The 20,047-nt window shown below is 36.7% G+C and overlaps 1 protein-coding gene across 10 annotated transcripts in view; it reads left to right on the top strand.

The window, feature by feature from the left end:
- Window positions 1-20,047, top strand: part of CNKSR2 (connector enhancer of kinase suppressor of Ras 2) — a 220,533-nt gene that overhangs the window by 96,722 nt on the left and 103,764 nt on the right. For 8 of the 10 annotated variants that reach the window (XM_035318003.1, XM_035317842.1, XM_035317923.1 and 5 more), the window contains exons 7-8: window positions 3,989-4,048; window positions 9,447-9,515. The exons of 1 other annotated variant lie outside the window; for it this stretch is intronic. In XM_035318003.1, the coding sequence (XP_035173894.1) occupies window positions 3,989-4,048; window positions 9,447-9,515 (129 nt within the window). The remainder of the gene's footprint in view (window positions 1-3,988; window positions 4,049-9,446; window positions 9,516-20,047) is intronic. One more of the 10 variants, XM_035317360.1, reaches the window with a different exon arrangement.

The following is a 20,047-nucleotide window of genomic DNA, read 5'->3' as shown; positions in this document are numbered from 1 at the left end:
AAGTATCACTCAGAGATAGATGTAAATGATCAGACTAATACTTTAATGCAGAATGAGTAGACAAATATTTTACAGGGATTGCTATGTCTTATTAAAAATAGCTATTGCTTATACAAAAAAAAAAAAAAAGGCTAAATAATCTGGTAAGGAACTTGATAGGCTGTAACATGGAGAAACACTTATGTACTGGGTAAAGACGGAATGCAACTTCATGGGTGAGTCTTGGTATTTCTTTTTCTTTTCCTTCTTCTTCTTTATCTCTAGTGTAGCCCATGTGATTGGCTACATACACATTCTCCAGTGGGCATTGCTACAGAAAGAGAGACATCCTACAGCAGTTGTCAAGTAAGGATGAAGAAGGAGTCGTCAGAGTAGAGAATTATTCTAAAGCCATAAAATTGATTAATGTCGTCAGCTTTGCAATCACCCGCATGAAAATCATAATAATTTCCCTCTCCCCCCCCCCCCCCCCCTTTTTTTTTGAGGACTTGATAAGAGTTTCATCTATATCACTAAGCAGAATTTAATTTTATGTGTTTTTCCGCTATTTATGTTATAGAATGAGACAAAATGGCTAGCTTAAGTAGCATCTTTTGCCAGGGGACAGACTTAAAAATATTACTGTTTGAAAACTGTGAGTGTATTTAACAAAGAAGCAGAATACTGTATCCCTCTTAGACAAAAGGCAGGCTACTAAGTCATAGCTGCACTTTTTCCTTGGGAAGTTTTTCTTCAACAGTACCTTTCTACTTGTTCATGTTTTTTAATATAGAACAGAATATCAGAGAACTGTGGTTTGGAGGAATTTCAATTTCTCCTGTTTGTGTTTTCATTTAATGCTATTTCATGTATATGATGGCTATAGTTGTCATAAGTGAACCTAGTCAGTTCTGTGATAGGATTTCAAGTTCAAGCTCTTCACCTAGCTTGCTAGATTCAGAAATGGAGAGGTGAATATGCTTGAACATTAGACTGATTGTTCTTGGTTCCTCTTTTCCTGCTGAAGTGAACATAAAATGAGCCTGTCACAAGAAAAAGTACTCATAAAATACAAGTTGTAGATAGAGCACAACATGGCAGCTACTTAAAGGGGCACTGCCGAATGCCTAGCCTAGCTAGAAAGTATTTTCCATGAATCTAGCATACTACTATTTCTAATACTTTTCTTTTGTTACTTGGCTTGAAATACTGGAGAAGCTGAGGAAAAAATGTGAACAGGGTTTTGAGAGCTGCATGGACTTCAGTCATCTTAGTCCTATCTGAGCTCTAAGGCTAAGTTGAAGGGACACTCAAGTTTACTTTTGAGCTGTTTTGCAATTTTGGAGCACGTTCATGGCTAAAGAGGCAAGTGCAACTTTGGGGGACTGCATCAAGATGTCACAAAGAGTAAAAATTCAATAGTATGTGATAAAATTGTATTAGTATCTTCTTGTATTTTCCATCCAACATTGCGTAAAATATATTAAACATATATCCTGTTCTTGCATTTTTTAAAAAATGTCCAAGGTCTCTTTTCTAACCCTTAACTCAATGTTTCAAACCAATCAATGCACTTTTATTTTGGTGTAAACTTCTGCCCATAACTAATCAGAACAATCTGTGATGTAATGAAGCATGAGTTACTTAGTCTTTAATCTAGACTTTTTTTTCTTGATTCCCAGGGTGGTTACTGTATGGTTATTCTAGTCATATTAAGTGCATTATCTTTCCTTTTCTTTGACCCAAGAGATTCTTATAAATCAGAGGGACTTTGGCATTATATTTTGATATTTAAGATGTGTATCTGCCAATTTGTACAAAGGAACAGCACACACTTATCTCCCATGTTCTTGATCACTAAATGTAGTGTTGATATTGTGCAGCCACAAGGCGGCAGTGAGGGGAAAATTTGTAAATGTTTGTGGTATTCTTATTTTCATTTCAGGTGAAACTGCATACCTTAAAACATTTTCTTCTCTATATACCAGTTATGTTATATAACTCACAACAAGAAGTGGAGGAACGCGTGTGGAGGGATAGCTCATCTTTCTGTTGCATTTTTATTTGGAAATGGCAAAATGTTACATCTCCCCATTTAACAATTACTTTTTTTTATTTTTTATTTTTATTTTTGCTTCCTTCTTTGCTCTCTTTCCCAACGTGTGCAAGATCTTGATTTTGGCTTTTAATTGTTTTTTATTTTTTTTTATTTTTTTTTCCAGAATTTTTTTTTTTTTTTTTTTCCAGAAATTTTCTCCACTTTTGCATCTGGAACTTGTTTCTAGAAAAGACCAGACTGGATACAAACTGTATTCCACAACAGTATATTTAGATGATCTTACCATCCTTCAGAATAATTCTTTGCACAAATCTAAACACTGAATAACTATTAAGTAACAATTTTTCCTATGCTTTCTCCTTTACATTTAAGTTGGAAACAGTAGCCCATTGTCAATAAAAACAAAGTTGTGACTTTCTTCAGAAGGTATTCTATGTGGACCTGACTCATAATTCCTGTCACCACAAAGTCACTGTGGTTTCAGCTCTTGCCATGTTGCAGGTGTGTAGTCAGGTCACTTAGATCTAAACAGTAACAGGGATTTATGCCCTGGTTTTTATTGCTTTCATGTAGTTATTAGATTAAAAAAAAAAAAAAAAAAAAAAAGATATCAGCGTGTCTCAGCCTCTTGTGTGGCTCATTATTCTGTCTGTAAAATGTGTATATATTAGTGTTTCCCTACCTCACAGGGGTGTTGTGAGGATAAATGTACAGAAATTGCCATTCTATATTTGAGGTAACTGAGCCAAACAGGAAACTGTAATCATAGAGCCAATTAATGGAAAAATTATTTAAGGTGGATAGAGGAGCTGGAAATGGAAGGATAATGTTAGGGGGTTCCTATCTGTGTAAGAATGAGTAAATCCTTGCTTTGTGCTCTTCAAGCTGTGGCAGCCCAATATGACAACTGGATTTGATGCCATTACTGCTGCATGCTATGCAGGGCAAAATAGAAGCCTAGCTTTGAGTCCCCTTTCCTAGGAAACTCATGAACTCTCCCCACTACCAAAATGTCAGAGTTCTGGTCCCAAATTAGATTAGTGCAACTGGCTAAGTCTTCTTTGCCTCTTTGCTGTACTTCACTAGTTCCTCAGCTAGAAACAGACTTTTTTGTAGCACTCTGATTAAAAAGAGAAAAAGCAGGTAATGTTACTCAAGATAATTAAGAGAATATTTACTCAAGTTTCATTATTTACCTGCTATCTATGAACTGAATGGAGGAAGGGAGATTCCCCAGAAGTTGCTTGAATGTGCAGTATATATCAATTATCTCTCTTTTATCCTTCTTTCTCTACCTTACTGGTTGCTATTAAAATGTTTGTATTTTGACTTGATGAAAAAACAGATTTGAGATACCGAGGTTTTGTCCCCCCTCTTCTACATTTTTTGAAAGAAGTTGCAGATCTAACAAGGTTGATGTTTAAGTTGTCATAATTGAGTTTTGTAACTGAGCTGTTCACTGAGATGAGTGCAGCAGTCAGAAGGTCTTTGGGCCATTTTGCAGGCATGCTTCAGAGCATTGGTTATCAGTTTGGATGGCATGTCTTTTAAAGCCTTCTGTTTCTTCCAAAACGAAATGGAAGTATTGATCATCCTAAGGCAATTCATAATTTTTTTTTGTCTGTTTTAATCAGATGCTACTGTTGTAATATTTGTAGTTGGAGTAGTATATAAGAGAATTGGGAAGCATTTTTGGAGATGGATGTGGTAAACGTTTTAGGTTATTATTGCTAATTATGGCCAGAATCATTTGGTCTGTTGTTCTCTAGGTATGTCAAAGAGCACTGTTCTATCCAGATACAAGTTCCTCATGACATATATTAAAAGTCTGCAAAATTTGGGGAGAAAAAAAAAAAAAAGCCTTTCTTTTAGAGATATGCAAGTTATGTTTGGATGGTGATCGTTTGTGAAACACTTTAAAAATTCTTTCCCATGATGTCTTTTTCTTAGGGTATGTACATTAAATCAACATATGATGGTCTCCATGTAATTACTGGAACAACAGAAAATGTAAGTATTGTTAATACTGTATGTTCAGGCCTGGAAGCCTTTTTGACCTTACCTGTGGTTTATGCTTTCCCTTTGCTATAGACTACGTTTGCTTGCAGAAGTGTGCTAGTTGGCTGTTGAGGACCAATAGCATGTTGGACGGCAGAAACGCTTGTGCTTGTTGATTTCAGAATTGAAACAGTTGTTCCCAGTTGAGAACTAGGAGAATCGGTTTTGATTTGTTCTTGCTAGACACCTAAAATGATTCAACTGATCAAGATAGGAGGTAGCTATCTTGGAGTTACCTTGCTCTATGAATAAAAGATAAATCTTGGTTATGTGTAGACTGACACAGTGGAGTTTGCAGCAGCATTAGAAAAAACAGCTTTTATATTTGCAATCTATTGAGCTTTATTTTGTAATAAATAAGTGCATGAAAATGAGGACATCCCTTAATGTTGACAAATAAGCATATGTTTCTGCATGAACTGAGCAATGCCTTTAGAAAGGAACACTTATTACTGTTGTACTAATTCTCATTGAAAGTATTAAACAGCAAGCAAATCATGATAGACCAGTTTTCAACGACCTTTGAAATACAACCTCCTTTCCTTGTACACCATATGCAGAGAACTGTCTGTATGTTGGGAAATGAGCAAGATGATCAATCTGGGAGAGAATGTCTTCTATCCATAATTTTCAATGAACACAGAACAACCCACTGAACAATACTGAACCATTTCATAATGGCTTACGCAATTCCTTTTGAGGATTTTGATGTCACTTTCCTAAGATGAAGCTGTCAGAAATGTTTTATTCTGCTACCGTGTCATACTGTGCAAAGTACAAACTACCTACATAGTATTTACAGCTGCTGCATCTAATCTGCAGTGAGGTTCTGTTAACCTCTCAATAAAATAGGAATACTGTTTTTATCCCTTCATAGGAATTGCAGTCTAATCTTTCTTCTTTCTTTTTTCTTTTGCTGTGGGCAGGATATCCGTGTGTTATACACAATAGAAGATATCTGTTGCAGTACTTCTCTTCTGTCTCAGAATGTTGCCTTTCTCAGAATAAGGAAAGCATAAGGAATTTCACCCTTGAAATCAAAATTTTAGGGAGCCTACAGCTCAAAATATCTTGAATACAATTAGCAAAACTAAACAAAGACAACAGAACCATTGTTGAGTCAACTGTAGAAAACATGAAAGAAGATGTTTTTTACAGTTGAATTTCTCTCAGATTGTAAAAGGAACCATTTCTCTCCATGAATTACTAATATTGGATTTAATTTCCCAGGGGCGAAGATAAAAATAAAATCTTAATGCATTCCCTCAAAATGCTTATCTTTTGTGATTCATGAATATAATTTAAACCCATGTCAGGAGGTTTCAGTCATGATGACTTTTCTGCTTTTGTTACTGATGCTTTCAGTCACTGCAACAGCCTTAAGGTTCTCACAGCAGACTGAGAAACTGCAGTCTGCTATCTAGGGAAAATCCTGTTGTGTGCTAAAATATTTGTGAAAATGGGTAGTGCCTTAGAGAAAGTAAGGTGTCTTCTGGATTTAAACACACAGTAGCTAGCCGTTTCTTTTGATAGATGGGAAGAGAAACATCTAAGCAGCATGGTCAGAGTAAGGTCATGATGGTGCAGATGTGGTCTGACCCATTGATGTTGTCGTATTTACCATTTATGGGACAGCTAAACTTCTAGGAAACAGCAAGAATCCAGATTATCTTCCCTTAGAACAAAAGTTTATAGCCTTTTTCTTTCCATTTCTCCTCGGGAAGAGAAGAAATTGGCACAACTTTTTATCTGACATCTTCCTGAGAGATCACAGAGAAGCACTTGTCTTTTTAATAAGCATAGTAGCATAGCAATGCTAGACGCCTAATCTAACATAGTATTTTAATCTGCTTTATCTGTTGGCAATTTGAAGTGCTTTGGCTAGCTCCAAAACATATTACTCTTCATCCTGTAGTTTGGTATTAGGAGCCATCTTTCCAAACGCATCAGCTCTGCTTTTCAGATTAGCTGAGCACTGAACCTTGAAGTGCAAGAGAGCACTTTTTGTCATAGGTCACTTCCCTGGAAGATCTTCTCTCTGGTGGTCCTGTAGCATTAGAGGAACTTGAGCTTTCTGGTTCATGTCTTCCCTCTCTTGATTGAAAGCAATAATTATAAAGGATGCATAGTTCCAGCAGGAGATTACAGCTTTCTTATTGAGTAGCCCTTTTAGACCATGTTGGAGAGAGGCTTTTCATTCACACAACTAATGTATTCTTCAGATAAGGTCATTTTGTAATTTGGTTTTCCAAATGAAAAAGGTATTTCTGAGTAATGTCTTGGGCTGCATCTACAGCAGGACTGTAACTTTGAAGTTGTTCCCAGTGTTCCCACTTACTGTGCACTGGTCGAGTTCACAGGTATCCTTAGAGCTCACGGAGAGACCTCAGAAAAAATAATACACAAATCTGTACATGCAGATTTATATGCATGCATTTATATGCTCCATCCCTTAATGAGGGCAGGGTGGTATAAACTGATCTTTCAGACAGTTTGGGTATACTGAGAAAATGGGACAAAGAAAGCTTTTAACCTAAAGGACAAAACAAAATCTATTCTGAAGAATAAATTCTGAACACATTTTGTTTACCTTGTACAATATGAATGTGTGAACCTTAGGAACAGGTACTTCCATCTGTTGTTAAAGTACCTTTTAATTACCCCTCAAATTACCAGCTAGTGAAGATACAGCCATGACATGACTTTGTTCATAGAATCACAGAATGGCCTCAGTTGGAAGGACCTCAAGGATCATCTAGTTCCAACCCCCCTGCCATAGGCAGGGACACTACCCACAAGATCAGGTTGCTCAGGGCCTCATCTGACCTGGTCTTGAACACCTCCAGGGATGGGGCATCCACAGCCTCTCTGGGCAACCTGTGCCAGTGCCTCACCACCCTCTGAGTGAAAAACTTCCTTCTAAACTCTAATCTAAGTCTCCCCTCTTTTAGTTTAAAACTTTTTTCCCTTGTCCTATCATTATCTACCTGAGTAAAGAGTCCTTCTCCATCCTCTATATAAACCCCCTTTAAGTATTGAAAGGCCGCAGTGAGGTCACCCCAGAGCCTTTTCTTCTATAGGCTGAACATTCCCAGCTCTCTCAGCCTTTCTTCACAGGAGAGGTGCTCCAGCCCTCTGATCATTTTCATGGCCCTCCTTTGGACCCACTCTAACAGTCCCACATCCTTCTTGTGCTGGGGGCCCCAGACCTGGATGCAGCACTCCAAGTGGGACCTCACCAGGGTTGAATAGAAGGGGACAGTCACCTTCCTAGACCTGCTTGTCACTCCTCCAGTGATGCAGCCCAGGATGCAGTTGGCTTCCTAGGCTACAAGTGCACACTGCTGGCTAATGTAGAACTTTTCATCCATGAGAACCCTTTGTTCCTCCTAGCAGAGCTTCCCAAATGGATGTTTTGCTTGAAGATCATCATATGCATCTAAAAATAAAATAAAAATGTATGAATTCTCTTCTCTTTTCCTTAAATAGCAATGATAAAATATATTTCTTATCAGGGAGGTCTGTATTCTTTACTTGTGGGGGGGCGGGGGGGGAAGTAAGGAGCAACAGTTGCAACCTCTTCACAAGACCACAGCCTTGAGACTCCCATATAAATGATTTTTACATCATCTTGCAGAGTATTCCAAGCATAATTTGAATTATTATTTTTTTACAGTAAAATTTCCAATTTGGAGATTACCAGACCCTGTTTTACTTGGCGAAGTGCTACACAAAAATACCTGTTTTGTCAACAAAAATTTAAGCTGCAAATGTTGAAGTCTGTACAGGATAAAGTTTATATTGTAATAAAGACCCATTATGTTAAATGGTGGCAACATGGGATTCACTTGCATAGAGGTTTTGAAAGTCTTGGTTGAAGCAACATCTGAGCAGTGCAACATAGCAAGACTGTGAAGATTTTTGGAGGGATGAATGAGAAGATGTGAGTAGTGAAATGTCAGAAGATAGATCACTGGAACATAATTACTAGTGATAATTTTTTTCCCAAAGTCATTCAGTCAATACCTCTAATGCTGAAATAGTGACAAATAGTCAAGGCAGCTCTTCTTATCTAACTAAAATTACACTTTTACCAGCCCAGCTTGATTTAAGATGTTCTGAGCAATACCTCCTAGAACTGAGTCATGAGTGACCCTTCTTTTAGACTCATATTTCTCTTGGATATCTTCCATTTAAATGCTGTTCTTAGTTTAAGCCATGACGTATGTGGAATTGCACTGGAAAGTAAAAGCACAGCTATGGGGCACATATTTTTGAATCGGGATATAGTACATAGGTTATCACAAAGAATCCACACTGCAGTCCTGGAGCATGTTCTCAAGACTGCATGTTATCTCACCTGAAAATTAATTTATCTTAATTCCGTAATTTCTGTAGAATTCATGGCAGCTTTTTGGAAAGTTGATCCTGAGCAACTTTTTTTTTCTTTTTTTTTTTTCTTTTTTTTTTTCTTCAAGCTGTCAGTCTCAACTTCTAACTTTAAGTTGATTAAATGGCTTCATAGCATGGCAGTCACCGTATTAAGAGAGAAATCATAAATTGTCACTCTATGAAAAGCTTAAGGAACTTTTTCTCCTTTAAACATAGGTGTGTTTTGCTTTTTTTCCCCCATAAAACAGTTGGTCTACTGGAAATATAGGTGACAGAGGAGGATAATATTTTTAGTGTGTGCGTGTGGGGGGGTGTGTTTTTTGAGGCAAAACCAAAGAACTTTGCTTTTTGAAAGTGTGATCTTAGTAGGATTGTGATGCTGATTGCAATACTTTTGCCCTAATAATGACCTAGAAACTAAGTTACTATGTAACTTGTATGATCTTCCTAGCCTAGTCCTCTCTCCTTATGTAGTCTTTGATGAACATTGATTTACTGAAGTTCTCTGGAACCAATTGATATATTAGAAAATAAATAAAAAGGCAATGTTATGAATTTTGTTTATGAAGCAATTTCAAATGAGTCTTGATAGGTTCAACATTCAGCCAAAGATGGGTTTAAGAGATGTAAGGTGGCTTAAAGCAGTCCTTTGGTGGAATGAAATTAAAAAGAAATCCTTAAGATTTGGTTACCCTTTCTATATACATATATATATTCATATATATACATATATATATTCATACCGCTCTTAACAGTTTATTGTATTGTGTACCATAGCACAGATTATTTTTCTCCAACAGCAATAAATTTACTAAATATTTCTTTAATTCTACATTTCACAGTGGAATGCAATTATCAGTCTAACCTGATTTACATACCTTAGCAATCATACTGCTGAAAGAGAGATGATGACCAGTAAGAACTGTATTCTTTATCATCTCTTTTATTTTAAATTCAGTCACCTGCAGATCGGTGCAAGAAAATCCATGCTGGGGATGAAGTGATTCAAGTTAACCACCAAACTGTGGTATGTATAATTATGTTCTGTGTCAATTGGAGATAGAGGTGTCATGGCACATCAACATATGTAGAGAAGAAATGTGTAGAAAAATGTGTTGTTTATAAATCATTATTTTCTTTTCTAACATCTACATTTTCCTATTCTCGATAACCCATAATTCTCAAGTTCCTAAATAAGCCCTGAGTATCTGAGTATCTTTGGAGATATGAAGTCAGGTAAATAGCAGCAGCCTGGGAGATATGTTAGGGTGTTTTCTGCTTGTCTGTGCTGTACTAATAAACAGTTGGTTTCAGCGTGATAGATGGATTGGGTTGAAAGCATGCAGGGAAGATGAAACTGTTGCACCCTTGTGGATTTAAGATCAAGATTACTTCCTAGAAACTGGAAGCCTTGTTACTTTCTAAATCTAATGGAATATGTAGAACATGTTTTTCAAGAACAAAAGCAGTTAAAATTCCTATAATGTGCTGAGAGTGTTTAGCCTAACATGAATACAGGTTTTTAAACTTGGAAAGTTAAGATGAGACAAATCTTTTAGGTATGATAGGCAAGCACATCTAATACCATGCAAATTGCTCTCTCTGTGAGCAGATACGTGGTAGTTCATGATGACTTATTTAGGATTGGTGAACTGTTAAAGTTAAAGCTACTTTTTCTAAGAAAAGGTAAACAGAAAAGTGTAGACTGTCAGTATAGAAAGCAACTATTCTTTTTCCAAAGCATAAGCTTTCTTAAGACTGGTGAAAGTCAGTATGTGGTATTAAGTACATATGTCCTCACAAGCAATTTAAATGACAGAAAATGATCCTAGATTTCCATTATTAACGCAGCAATCATTTGATAAAAGTGTTTCATTATTCCCCATAGGGTTCCACTTATAGCTTTAGGCCACTGTACATCATGTCAACTCCTCTGCACAAATTAGTATAATATTTCAGCTTACCCTCCAGCTAAGTTTGATATCAAATATACTGTACATGTGTGGAACTTAACTGATGAGAAGCTATCTTTTGAGCTAGGCAATGTAAATTTATAAATCGAACCCAATCATTATGGTTTTTTTCCCCATATGGATTCTTCATAAGTACTGTATCCCATAATTACTTACTTTTATGGTTGAAGACTGATTATTTTTTCTGCATTAAGAAAGCTTTTGATGTCAATTTAGTATGGCAAAAAGTTATAAAACACTGTTACCTAGGCTATCGAAATGTGTATGCATCAACAAGCGTTCTGTCCTTATGATAGCTAGTTTTGCAGCCAATTTTGATGGTGCTATATAATGAAGTTTAGTTGTCAATTTGAAGATTTTCAGTCAACCAGGTATTAATTCTAGTTTTCTTGAAACATCTGTACTGCATTTATTTGATGGAAAGATCAGATTCTTACTCTTAACACTACTAATAAAAATGTTCTGATATGCCTTAATATGAGCCTTCTTATGTAGTTAGATAGAATTTTGAATGTAGGATTTGGGTGTATTGGCTCTCGTATCAGTGAAACTATGAATTTTGAGAGGAAAAAAATACAGGAAAAAAAAAAAAAAGTTGATTGTGGTGCTAGGAGAAAGGAACACAGGAAGTTTAGACATGTATAGAAATAGACTAAATTATACATTTGCATATTTTCTTGTTTTGTTTTATCAAAAATATAATTAAAATAATTGGCATATTTGATACTACATCATCCTTGTATTTTAGTGTTCCATTTCCACAGTGAAGTCAGCTAGCATTTTCTTAGAAACTTAATAGCGCCTTCCATATTACCTTTATAAAAGTACTCTGCATTCTCTTTCCAATTTATAGAGCCTATAGAGCCTTTTCTACAAGTATTGTAGAACTTTTTAATTTTTTTTTGTCTATTTATTTCTTTTGGCAAGACTCTTAGTTAGTTCTTTTGTACTCTTAAAAAAATATTTTAAAGTACTCTTTTTCCATATTCAGTTATTTCAGTGATTTCTGTCTGTCAAAAATAAGTTCATACTTCATTAACTTAATTAAAATACGAATGTTTTGGTGCTATATATTTCAAAGAATGAGTACAGGAAAGAGAAACTTCCATGTAATAATTTTAAAAATCCAACTTGTTTACTAACATTTTTTACCAGAATCACATTTTAATCATGAAAAGCTTGAAATTAGGAGAATAGTTAAATAGTTAATTAAGTTAAATTAATTCTTGGTATAGAAGTCCTAATACTGGATGACAAATAATTTTTAATTCTTGATTGACAACCTCTCTTTGCTTACAGTGGTGCTCTATATTCATGTTATTTCATCTGGCAGTGAAATCAAAGGATTTCAAATGATTGCCTTGATCTTATGCTATGTTAGTAGAAAACATGTAACAGGATGTATTCCACTTGTTGCTGGCAGAAAGTCTGGAACGTAAAAATCTTCTGATTTTTTTAAAATAAATAAAATGCAATAAAACTAAAGCAAATTAAAAGATAATGTTCAGGAAAATGTTCCTTTTATGTTGTGATTTATTGATGTTAGATAGCTACGTGAATCTTCTGTCAGTTTTGTCTTAAAGATGAAGCGTGGGGTGTTTGTTTGGTTGTTTTTTTAAGTAGCTATGTAACTAGAGGCATGACTCCCCCTTTAGAATTCAAAGGTTTTAGGCCCTCCATTCCATTAGACTTCCAGGTAAATTCCATCCTTAATCTCCTCTAAAAATCTGCCTGCCTAAAACAATTCCAATGTCAACCAAAAAAAAGGGCAATACAGAATTTGCACTGTATTTCAGTGCTCATATTTCTTCCCATACATAATTCAGGAGTGTATTTTGCCTCAAGATAGTATTCCTTTTAGCCAACTGAAGGTGTAGGAAAAATATTATTGTGCACATGAGTTATTACTGTTTGCAGTATTCTTTCTGGTTGCATCAGTGCTGAAACTGTGGAGAAAATACTCAGAGCAGAAGTGAGGTATACACTGAGGAAGCAGGATTATTGAAAAGCGGGTTGTTTTTGTGTAATCTCCTGTGAATAGTTTGTTTTGGAGGAATTTTTTGCACACTGCATACATTTCTAATGCAAGTGTAATATGACATGGATTTCATACATGTATGATACGACATGATAGACATGGATTTCCACAATTTGTGTCTGTTAGCTAAAACTCATTAGAACATATTTAAGTTTAAATAATGAAAAAAAATGGTTTAGTTTGGTGAATATATTAGGTGAATATAAACAGTTATTGATCTGTTTCGTGCAGAAGCTGGCATATTTTACATGTATGGTGTTTTTGGACTCCTATAGGTAACACCTAACTTCTGTATGCCATATTCCTTAACGTGGAAATGTCTTTGGTCTCTTGTGAGCTAAGCCAGGTCCACAGAAGTTAGTTGCTTTTTATTATTATTATTATTTAATTTACAGTGCAAAAACTATGAGGAGGTGCTGCTAAAATTAATCTGAGACACAATGTATATATTTACCTTTATATATTTACCTTTACCATTTTACCTTTCATTTCTGTAAAGTCACAAATTTAGGAACGGCGTGATGCCTTTCTGGATCTTATTCTGACTTAAGTCTTACTTAGAAAAAGGAAGATGTTTTTAAGATTCATTGTGCAATGAGTGAGAAGAATTCAAATTCCATTGGATCTCTCAGGTTTTGTGGGGAGCTGGCAAATTCCAGGTGATGGTCAGTGCTGCACTTGAGGTGCATATGAATCTCTGCAGTGCATGCATCTGAAATTGAGTTTGCTGTAGATATCTTTTCATTTTGGGAGAAACAAACTCAAAAACTATATTGGAATTTTACAAAAATATTGGAGATATTTCTTTCTGTTCTGGTTTTCTGCATTGTTTTGTTAAGAGCTGGGATGGATGTTTCTGAGTATGGATATTTCATTTAAGGCCTTATTCACTTGGTTTTGAAGACAACTGTCTAAAGTCAAAACAGTAAGAAAAATATAAAAGTTCAAAAGAAATATGCCTTGTCTTCAGCTCCCTTCTGTTGCTCTTAAAAGCTATGGGCTTTTAAATAAGATGAACTAGAATAATATCTCCTGGATCATGATTTTAATCCTTTCCAAATCTTTGGGCTTCCTCTGTTTATAGTGATTTAATAAATGTTAACAGGAATACTCAATTTTAAGGGTAGGTGGAATTTACAGCTAAAAGTCTTTTAAGTATGCTTAGATATATAAATGACAGTCTTCATGGAAGTAATCTAGTTCTCTGCAGGGCCCTATACTAGGCTCTCTGTAGTTTATCAGGATATGAGGACCATACTGTGACTTTAGCAAATGTAATATGTCTTCCAAATTCTCTCTCAAAGTTTCAGTTCAATTCTTCATTCTTACTTCACAGTCTCCATAACTATTGCGTAATACTGATAAAGGAACGAAATTGTCATGTTCCTCTCAAATGGAAAAATCTCTTTTGCAAATTTGCAGTTCGCTTCAATATGGAATTTACACTGAGATTGTCATGTTATTTATGATGTCTTTGTAAACATAGATATGCAAATACACACAGGAATGTCTTAGTTTGTCCCATATCTCAGGGAAGTATGATACTGGAGAAATGGAATATATGAGGGAAGATGATCTTTTGTTTCCTCATGGTGAGTGCAAATGTTCTTACATGAGTGTAAATGAGAAACAACTTGATAAATTTGACAAATGCAGATGAATTATGTTGGCTTTCCAAGAAATACTCTCCAGGGAGAAAGGAAAGGATGCTCAGGTATTCTGAAGAGGGGGTTGGAGTGAAAATCTTTTAAGGAGTTAGGAAAGTGTGTGTGTGTATGTAGATAGATTTCATTTCATTTTCAGCAAGCAATATTTCAAATGAAGTAGATATTTGGGAAAATAAAATTGATGCAGGTGATTGGCAGCAGCTCCATGAATAAAGTATCTCTGCTTTGAGAACTTCCCCATGCTTGTTTTGAAATTGGTGGATTGGAGCAGTGACGGCTTTCCTGTCAGATCAGCAGCACAAATGCTGGATGTCCCTGACCAACAAATCCATCTTCAATTTATCCCTGGGGCTTGTTCGAAGCTAATGTCTGAGACACTTTGAGTGCATACTACTTTGAGTGCAGGCTCATTTTTATGTAAGTAGTGTGCTGTGTCACTGTGGGCATCCACTTGCACTTCTGACTCTGGCATGACAAATCAGCTAACAAACAAGTCACAGTCGCATCTGTTAGACAGAGCACCGTAAGCTTGGCTGGCCCACACTGCTTCATGTTTCTGCCAAACTTTAAATAATTTTCCTTTGTTCTTTCCACATGAAATTTTCATGCTTAACTGCACACCTGTGCCACCAGCCAGTGCAATTAGTTCAGTTGCAGCAGAAAGCCACACTCTGCTGCCTTTCAGCAGCTACCTGTCTCCTAGATGATAACAGAGCTGAACTATGTGAGCACATCTGCCTTACTTAAAAGTCAAACTGCCTAGCTTAGTTGAAAACATTAAAACTGTGCCCTGAAATGGAAAGGGAACACCGGCAGAGTTAGTCTTAAGCATTGTGGAAATTGTTCCTTACTGCTTCAGGCTTTGTGAGTGACAAGTTTAATCCTGCAGCCTGGGCACCAACATCCCACTCTGTGTGTTCTTTGATCCGTGCTCCAGAGTACCTGGTCAGTACCCTCTGCCATGTAGTCACAACACATGAAGAATGTATGCTGGGCATGTTAAGCATCATCTATGGGTATGCTTTTGATTTAGCTGTGTAGCATTCCAGCTGCAAGAAGCTGAAATTACTTGGATTACTAGAGGAGGTTTTTGAGGAAGTAATAGAAGAAATTGGTGCAATGAGAGATGCCTGTCCTCACACAGGACTGGGACATGGTTCAGGGCCAATGCACGGTGTTTGTAAAAGTTTTTCCTGCCAGATGAATTGCAGTCATGGACAACTGTAGCCATTTGCTGCATCCCAGAGCTCACTTGAAAACATAGCTTTCTTTCTGTCCTGGCTGTACCCCAGAACGGACTGTATTATCAGTGAGACCTGGTAATTTACTCAGGTGATTAGATGAACAAGTACGAATAGCCATTCAGCAGACTATTGATTTTTTTCCATTATTTTTCTATGGGGAAAAAATGTTCTTTTGTAATTGATAGCACAGCTTGATCTGTATGGCACTGACTACAATTCTCTCGAATTTCACTGACTACAATTTTCTCGAGAATATGCACCGGGGCTTACTTTGAAGGCACCAATGTCTGTTTTAGAAACAGTGTAACTGTAGTAAGAATGCTGCTGCAATAGCAGTTGACTTTTTCTGCAGATGCTTTTGGTAGGCCTTCAGAGTTTCACCACTGATGATAACCAAGTTATTGAGTCCATGGAGAAATCAAGTCTTTTTGTGTAAACCATCTTTATGACCATACCAGTAAGGGTATATCTAATAAGAATGGGTGTGGTATTCTGTGGAGCATTCTTGTGTTCCAATTGCTAAATTCATCTTTCTGTACATAACTTACTGGAGGAATATGCATTTTAATTATTTCATTTTGTACAGTAGTTTTATGTTTTGCTTTTTTTTCCCCCATATGTCACTAATAGTATTTCTATTTAAAAAATAAAAAATAAAAAAATAAAAACCCCTTCTGCTAATATTGCTACAAATTATATTTGCAAGAGATTTAAACTACAATGTAAACAGTATGTTCTCAATAGTGAAAATAACATAAATTCTGCAGTTAAAATAATTCTTCCAGAATTTCTTAGTCTTTGATGTGTGAAATATATGATAACAGCATAGGTTTTATGTCCAGGTAGCAGATATGTACAATCAGATTTTCCAGTGATAGCTATGTTGGTGCCTATAAAACAGAACACAGATTCTATTACACTTTCTGTCCCATTAGAACAGTTAAAAGGTTTACTGTTAGTATAACTTCTGGTATGTGAATTTGGAAAGAAGGGCATGGATTATTCTGCTGCTGATAATCTTCCTCTTAATAGAGATTGCTGAAAATTAAAATACACTGTAGAAAAGCAAATGAAGGATAAGGAGACATGTCTTCAAAGTTGTAGTTTACTTGGCTGATACTACAGCTGTGCACAGCCTGCACCAAGTATGCAATAGAGAATGTGTTCTGTGCAGGTAGCATCAGTGTAAGTTACACAGCTGATTTTCAGGTTCCAGCCCAATCTTCTATTGCATAATTCGTTATCTTATTCTGATGAAGTTGGGAGGTGATTGTGAGGAAGTGTTGAGATGGTGATTGTTGTAAAAGAGGATGTCTAAGTAAGAAAAGCAAGTTAATGCTGTCATGAGGAAGGGAAAATTAAAGTGGAGAAATTCTGTGCCTGACTTCAATTGATTTACTCTGAATATGAAAAATTTTAAGAAAAAAGTCAGTACTGGCTTAGAACACCTCGATGACTTGAACACTGCACTTTGTCTATGACTGATTATTTTAATAGCAGTAAAACGTAACAAAAACATGAAGAACTCTCATGGCTAAATAATTACTCCTCTGTTCTGACATTTTCTTCTAACTCCCCCTCCCTGTCCTTCCCTCCCTCCTTTCAGCATTTTTAAATACTTTTTTTTTCATTGTGTTTGATTATTAGTAACCCTTAAAATTAACTTCTTTTTAATTACAATTTCTTCATAAACATGTTTATTTTCATTATATGAATTCTGTTTCAAGAAACATCTGTTTCAAGCACTACTTATCTGGAGATCTTAGGAACTTTACTTTTACATTAAAAAGAATGGAGGCCAAGGACTTTTGGAGTTAATGACTCAGTGGTATCATCCTAAATTATTAAGTTGTGGTAATGTGTATTTCATCTGAAAAAAAAATATTTGTGTGTGTAGGCATGTATGTTTATATGTGTTTCTTATTTTAATTCCAGGACAACCATTTGGGTAATTTAAATATGATAACATGCAATGCATACACACGTATCTGAAATTCCCATTATGGGATGTAAGCATAAAGCAGCACAAACAAGTTACCATAAGGGAAACATGGCTGTGGTGGGTTAATACTGCAGGGTATATCCTGAGGAGCACCTTCCATATGCCACAAGAGACAGAGAGAACTTAACTCTCCCCTCCATGAGGGGTGAGACCACAAACATCCCTACTTCACCTTAATGTATGAGAAAGTGGGGTGTGATCCAGTCTGCCTAAATCCTTCCTTCAGCTCATACCACCAACTGTCTGCACCTGCTTAGGCATTTATCAACACTTCCCTTCTCAGCCTTAAAGTTTCTTTAGTCCTCACCTGTGGCTACCAGGGATGTCTCTTCTCAGGGTGTGATGGCCTGTCTTTCACTGGGAGACCTCTGAAATTGAGTTAGACAGCTAGGCTCTCCACACATTCCCTGGAAGCATCGGGAAATGAGGCCAAGTGAGGATTCTGGTGGCAGTATATTTATTTGTAGTAGTTTGATGTCTGTGTCATTGCCAAAGAGAGGTAGGGCCTGTTGATCACAGGCTGGATTTCAGACCCTGTTCCCTGCAGTATGTGTGTGGCACTTACATTGCACAAAAGTGGTCATTGGGAATTGGAACCAGAATCCTCATTTCCCTGCTCCCAAGGCACAGCACTGATGGTTTCTTACCAGTTGTATGACTGGGCTTCTTACCCATGTATTCCCATCAGCACAGTGCTCCCTCGCGTAAGGGGAAGGTCTTTAACCTGTCACAGTGTACATCTTGGTGCTTGAGACACCCCTCTGGTGTTTCAAAGACCACGTTTAGCCTCCCTGAGGTTAAATAATGCCAAGATCAACATTACCCAAGTGGGTGAAAGACAGGATGAAAACACTCCATATTGCCAGTACTCATCTGTCTCTGCTGGTTGTCCATACTCCTGGTTGAAGAGAGAGGTGCCTTACGGCCATTGTGCCAGGGTGTAGCCCACGTATCCAAGAGAGAGCGGGTGCTTCAGACTTCAGAGAGACACTAAAACTGAGCCAGCTGAAATCTGCCCCATTTTATAGAGTCCTACCATGAAACAGTGAAATGAGCCCCTTTTTCCTCAAAAATCATACCTAGTCATTGACCTTACATCTGTAAAATACGTCATATTCAAACTCATAAAGTTGGGGTCTTTGCTCTTCCCAACAAATATCCTCATTTATTTTGTTCTAGGATGCTGTTAGCAATGGCTCAAAACAAAACAGTGAGGTAATTTTGAACTGAAAGGTAAGCATTATTATATAAATGTCCAAGCTTCGATACCAAACTGTTTTTGTGTTCCTTGATAATTCAAGTTTCAGTTCCCCCACAAGTAAAACAGTTGTTTGTCCTCGTTACAGAGGTGCTCTATAGTCATGTTACTAGCATTTGTGAAGTTTGTTGAATTACAGTGGAGCTGAGATTAACAAATACTTTAAAAGATCAAGATAATAAAATTAGTCAGAAGCTGTGCTGTGCATCAGATATGTTTTCTGAAGGAGAAATGTGATTAGAGCAGCTTAATGAGAGATGGTGACTTCTCTTTTTAGCTCTCAGATTTGGTTGGAAAAAAAAAAAAAAAAAAAAGCAAATGCTTGTGGGTTGAGATAAAGACAGTTTATTAGGACAGAAAAGAAGAAATAACAGTAGTAGTAATAATGTATACAAAACAAGTGATGCACAATGCAATTGCTCACCACCAATTCCCATCCCATTCCCAAGCAGCACCTCCCCCCCCCTTCCTAGTCAGCACCCACGATGTCATATGGTTTGGGATACCCCTTTGGCCAGTCTGGGTCAGCTGTTCTGGGTCTGTCCCCTCCCAGCTCCTTGGCTGGCAGGGTGGTGTGAGAAGCTGAAAAAGTCCTTGGCATAAGAGCATAAGCACTGCTCTGCAACAATTAAAACATCAGCGTGTTATCAACATTATTCTCATCCTAAATCCCAAACAGCACCATACCAGCTACCAGGAGGAACATTAACTCTATCCCAGCCAAAGCCAAGACAATGACTTATTTCATAGTTTAGTGATAGTAAGAAAAAAGTTTTAATGAAACATCAGGATCTTCTCAAGTAAAAGATGTGATTTTCTTTATGTAATTTATATACAAACTGAGTTGTTGTGACTTTGAACAATGACACTGTGGTGTGATTGATAGCAATCTAAGGATGCATAGAACTAACTTTTGTAACAATTGATAATATATATATATATTTGAATAATAATATAGCAGAGATGCTCCTTAATTACTATTATAGAAAATGCAATCACAATATTATGAATCTCTCCTCTCTGGGAGAAAACTGTTACATAAGCATGGATGTTCATTATTATGCTAGCCTAAGAAGCTGGATAAATCCCTGAAAGGCATCTGCTGCTCTCCTGACCCTGCTTCTCTTACCACAGACAGAGCTTTCATCTCTGTGGTAGTCCGCACTGTAAACAGCCTTCTGTGGTTTCCTCACCCCATGTTTTCTGGAAGTGGAAGACCTATGGCCTTCCATTATTTTCTAACCTTTTCAGGCATCCACAGCTGGGAGAAAGGGGCAGATGCTTGCTACTAACATATTTGTTTCAGAGGGCTGCCAGCTGACCATCCTCACTTCTGGATAGTGTTCACGAAAATCAATCTGTTAATTTAACAGCAAG

Source organism: Oxyura jamaicensis, chromosome 1 (genome assembly GCF_011077185.1).
Source record: "Oxyura jamaicensis isolate SHBP4307 breed ruddy duck chromosome 1, BPBGC_Ojam_1.0, whole genome shotgun sequence".
NCBI classification, from domain to species: Eukaryota; Metazoa; Chordata; class Aves; order Anseriformes; family Anatidae; genus Oxyura; species Oxyura jamaicensis.
This window is presented reverse-complemented; position numbering and strand designations above follow the sequence as displayed.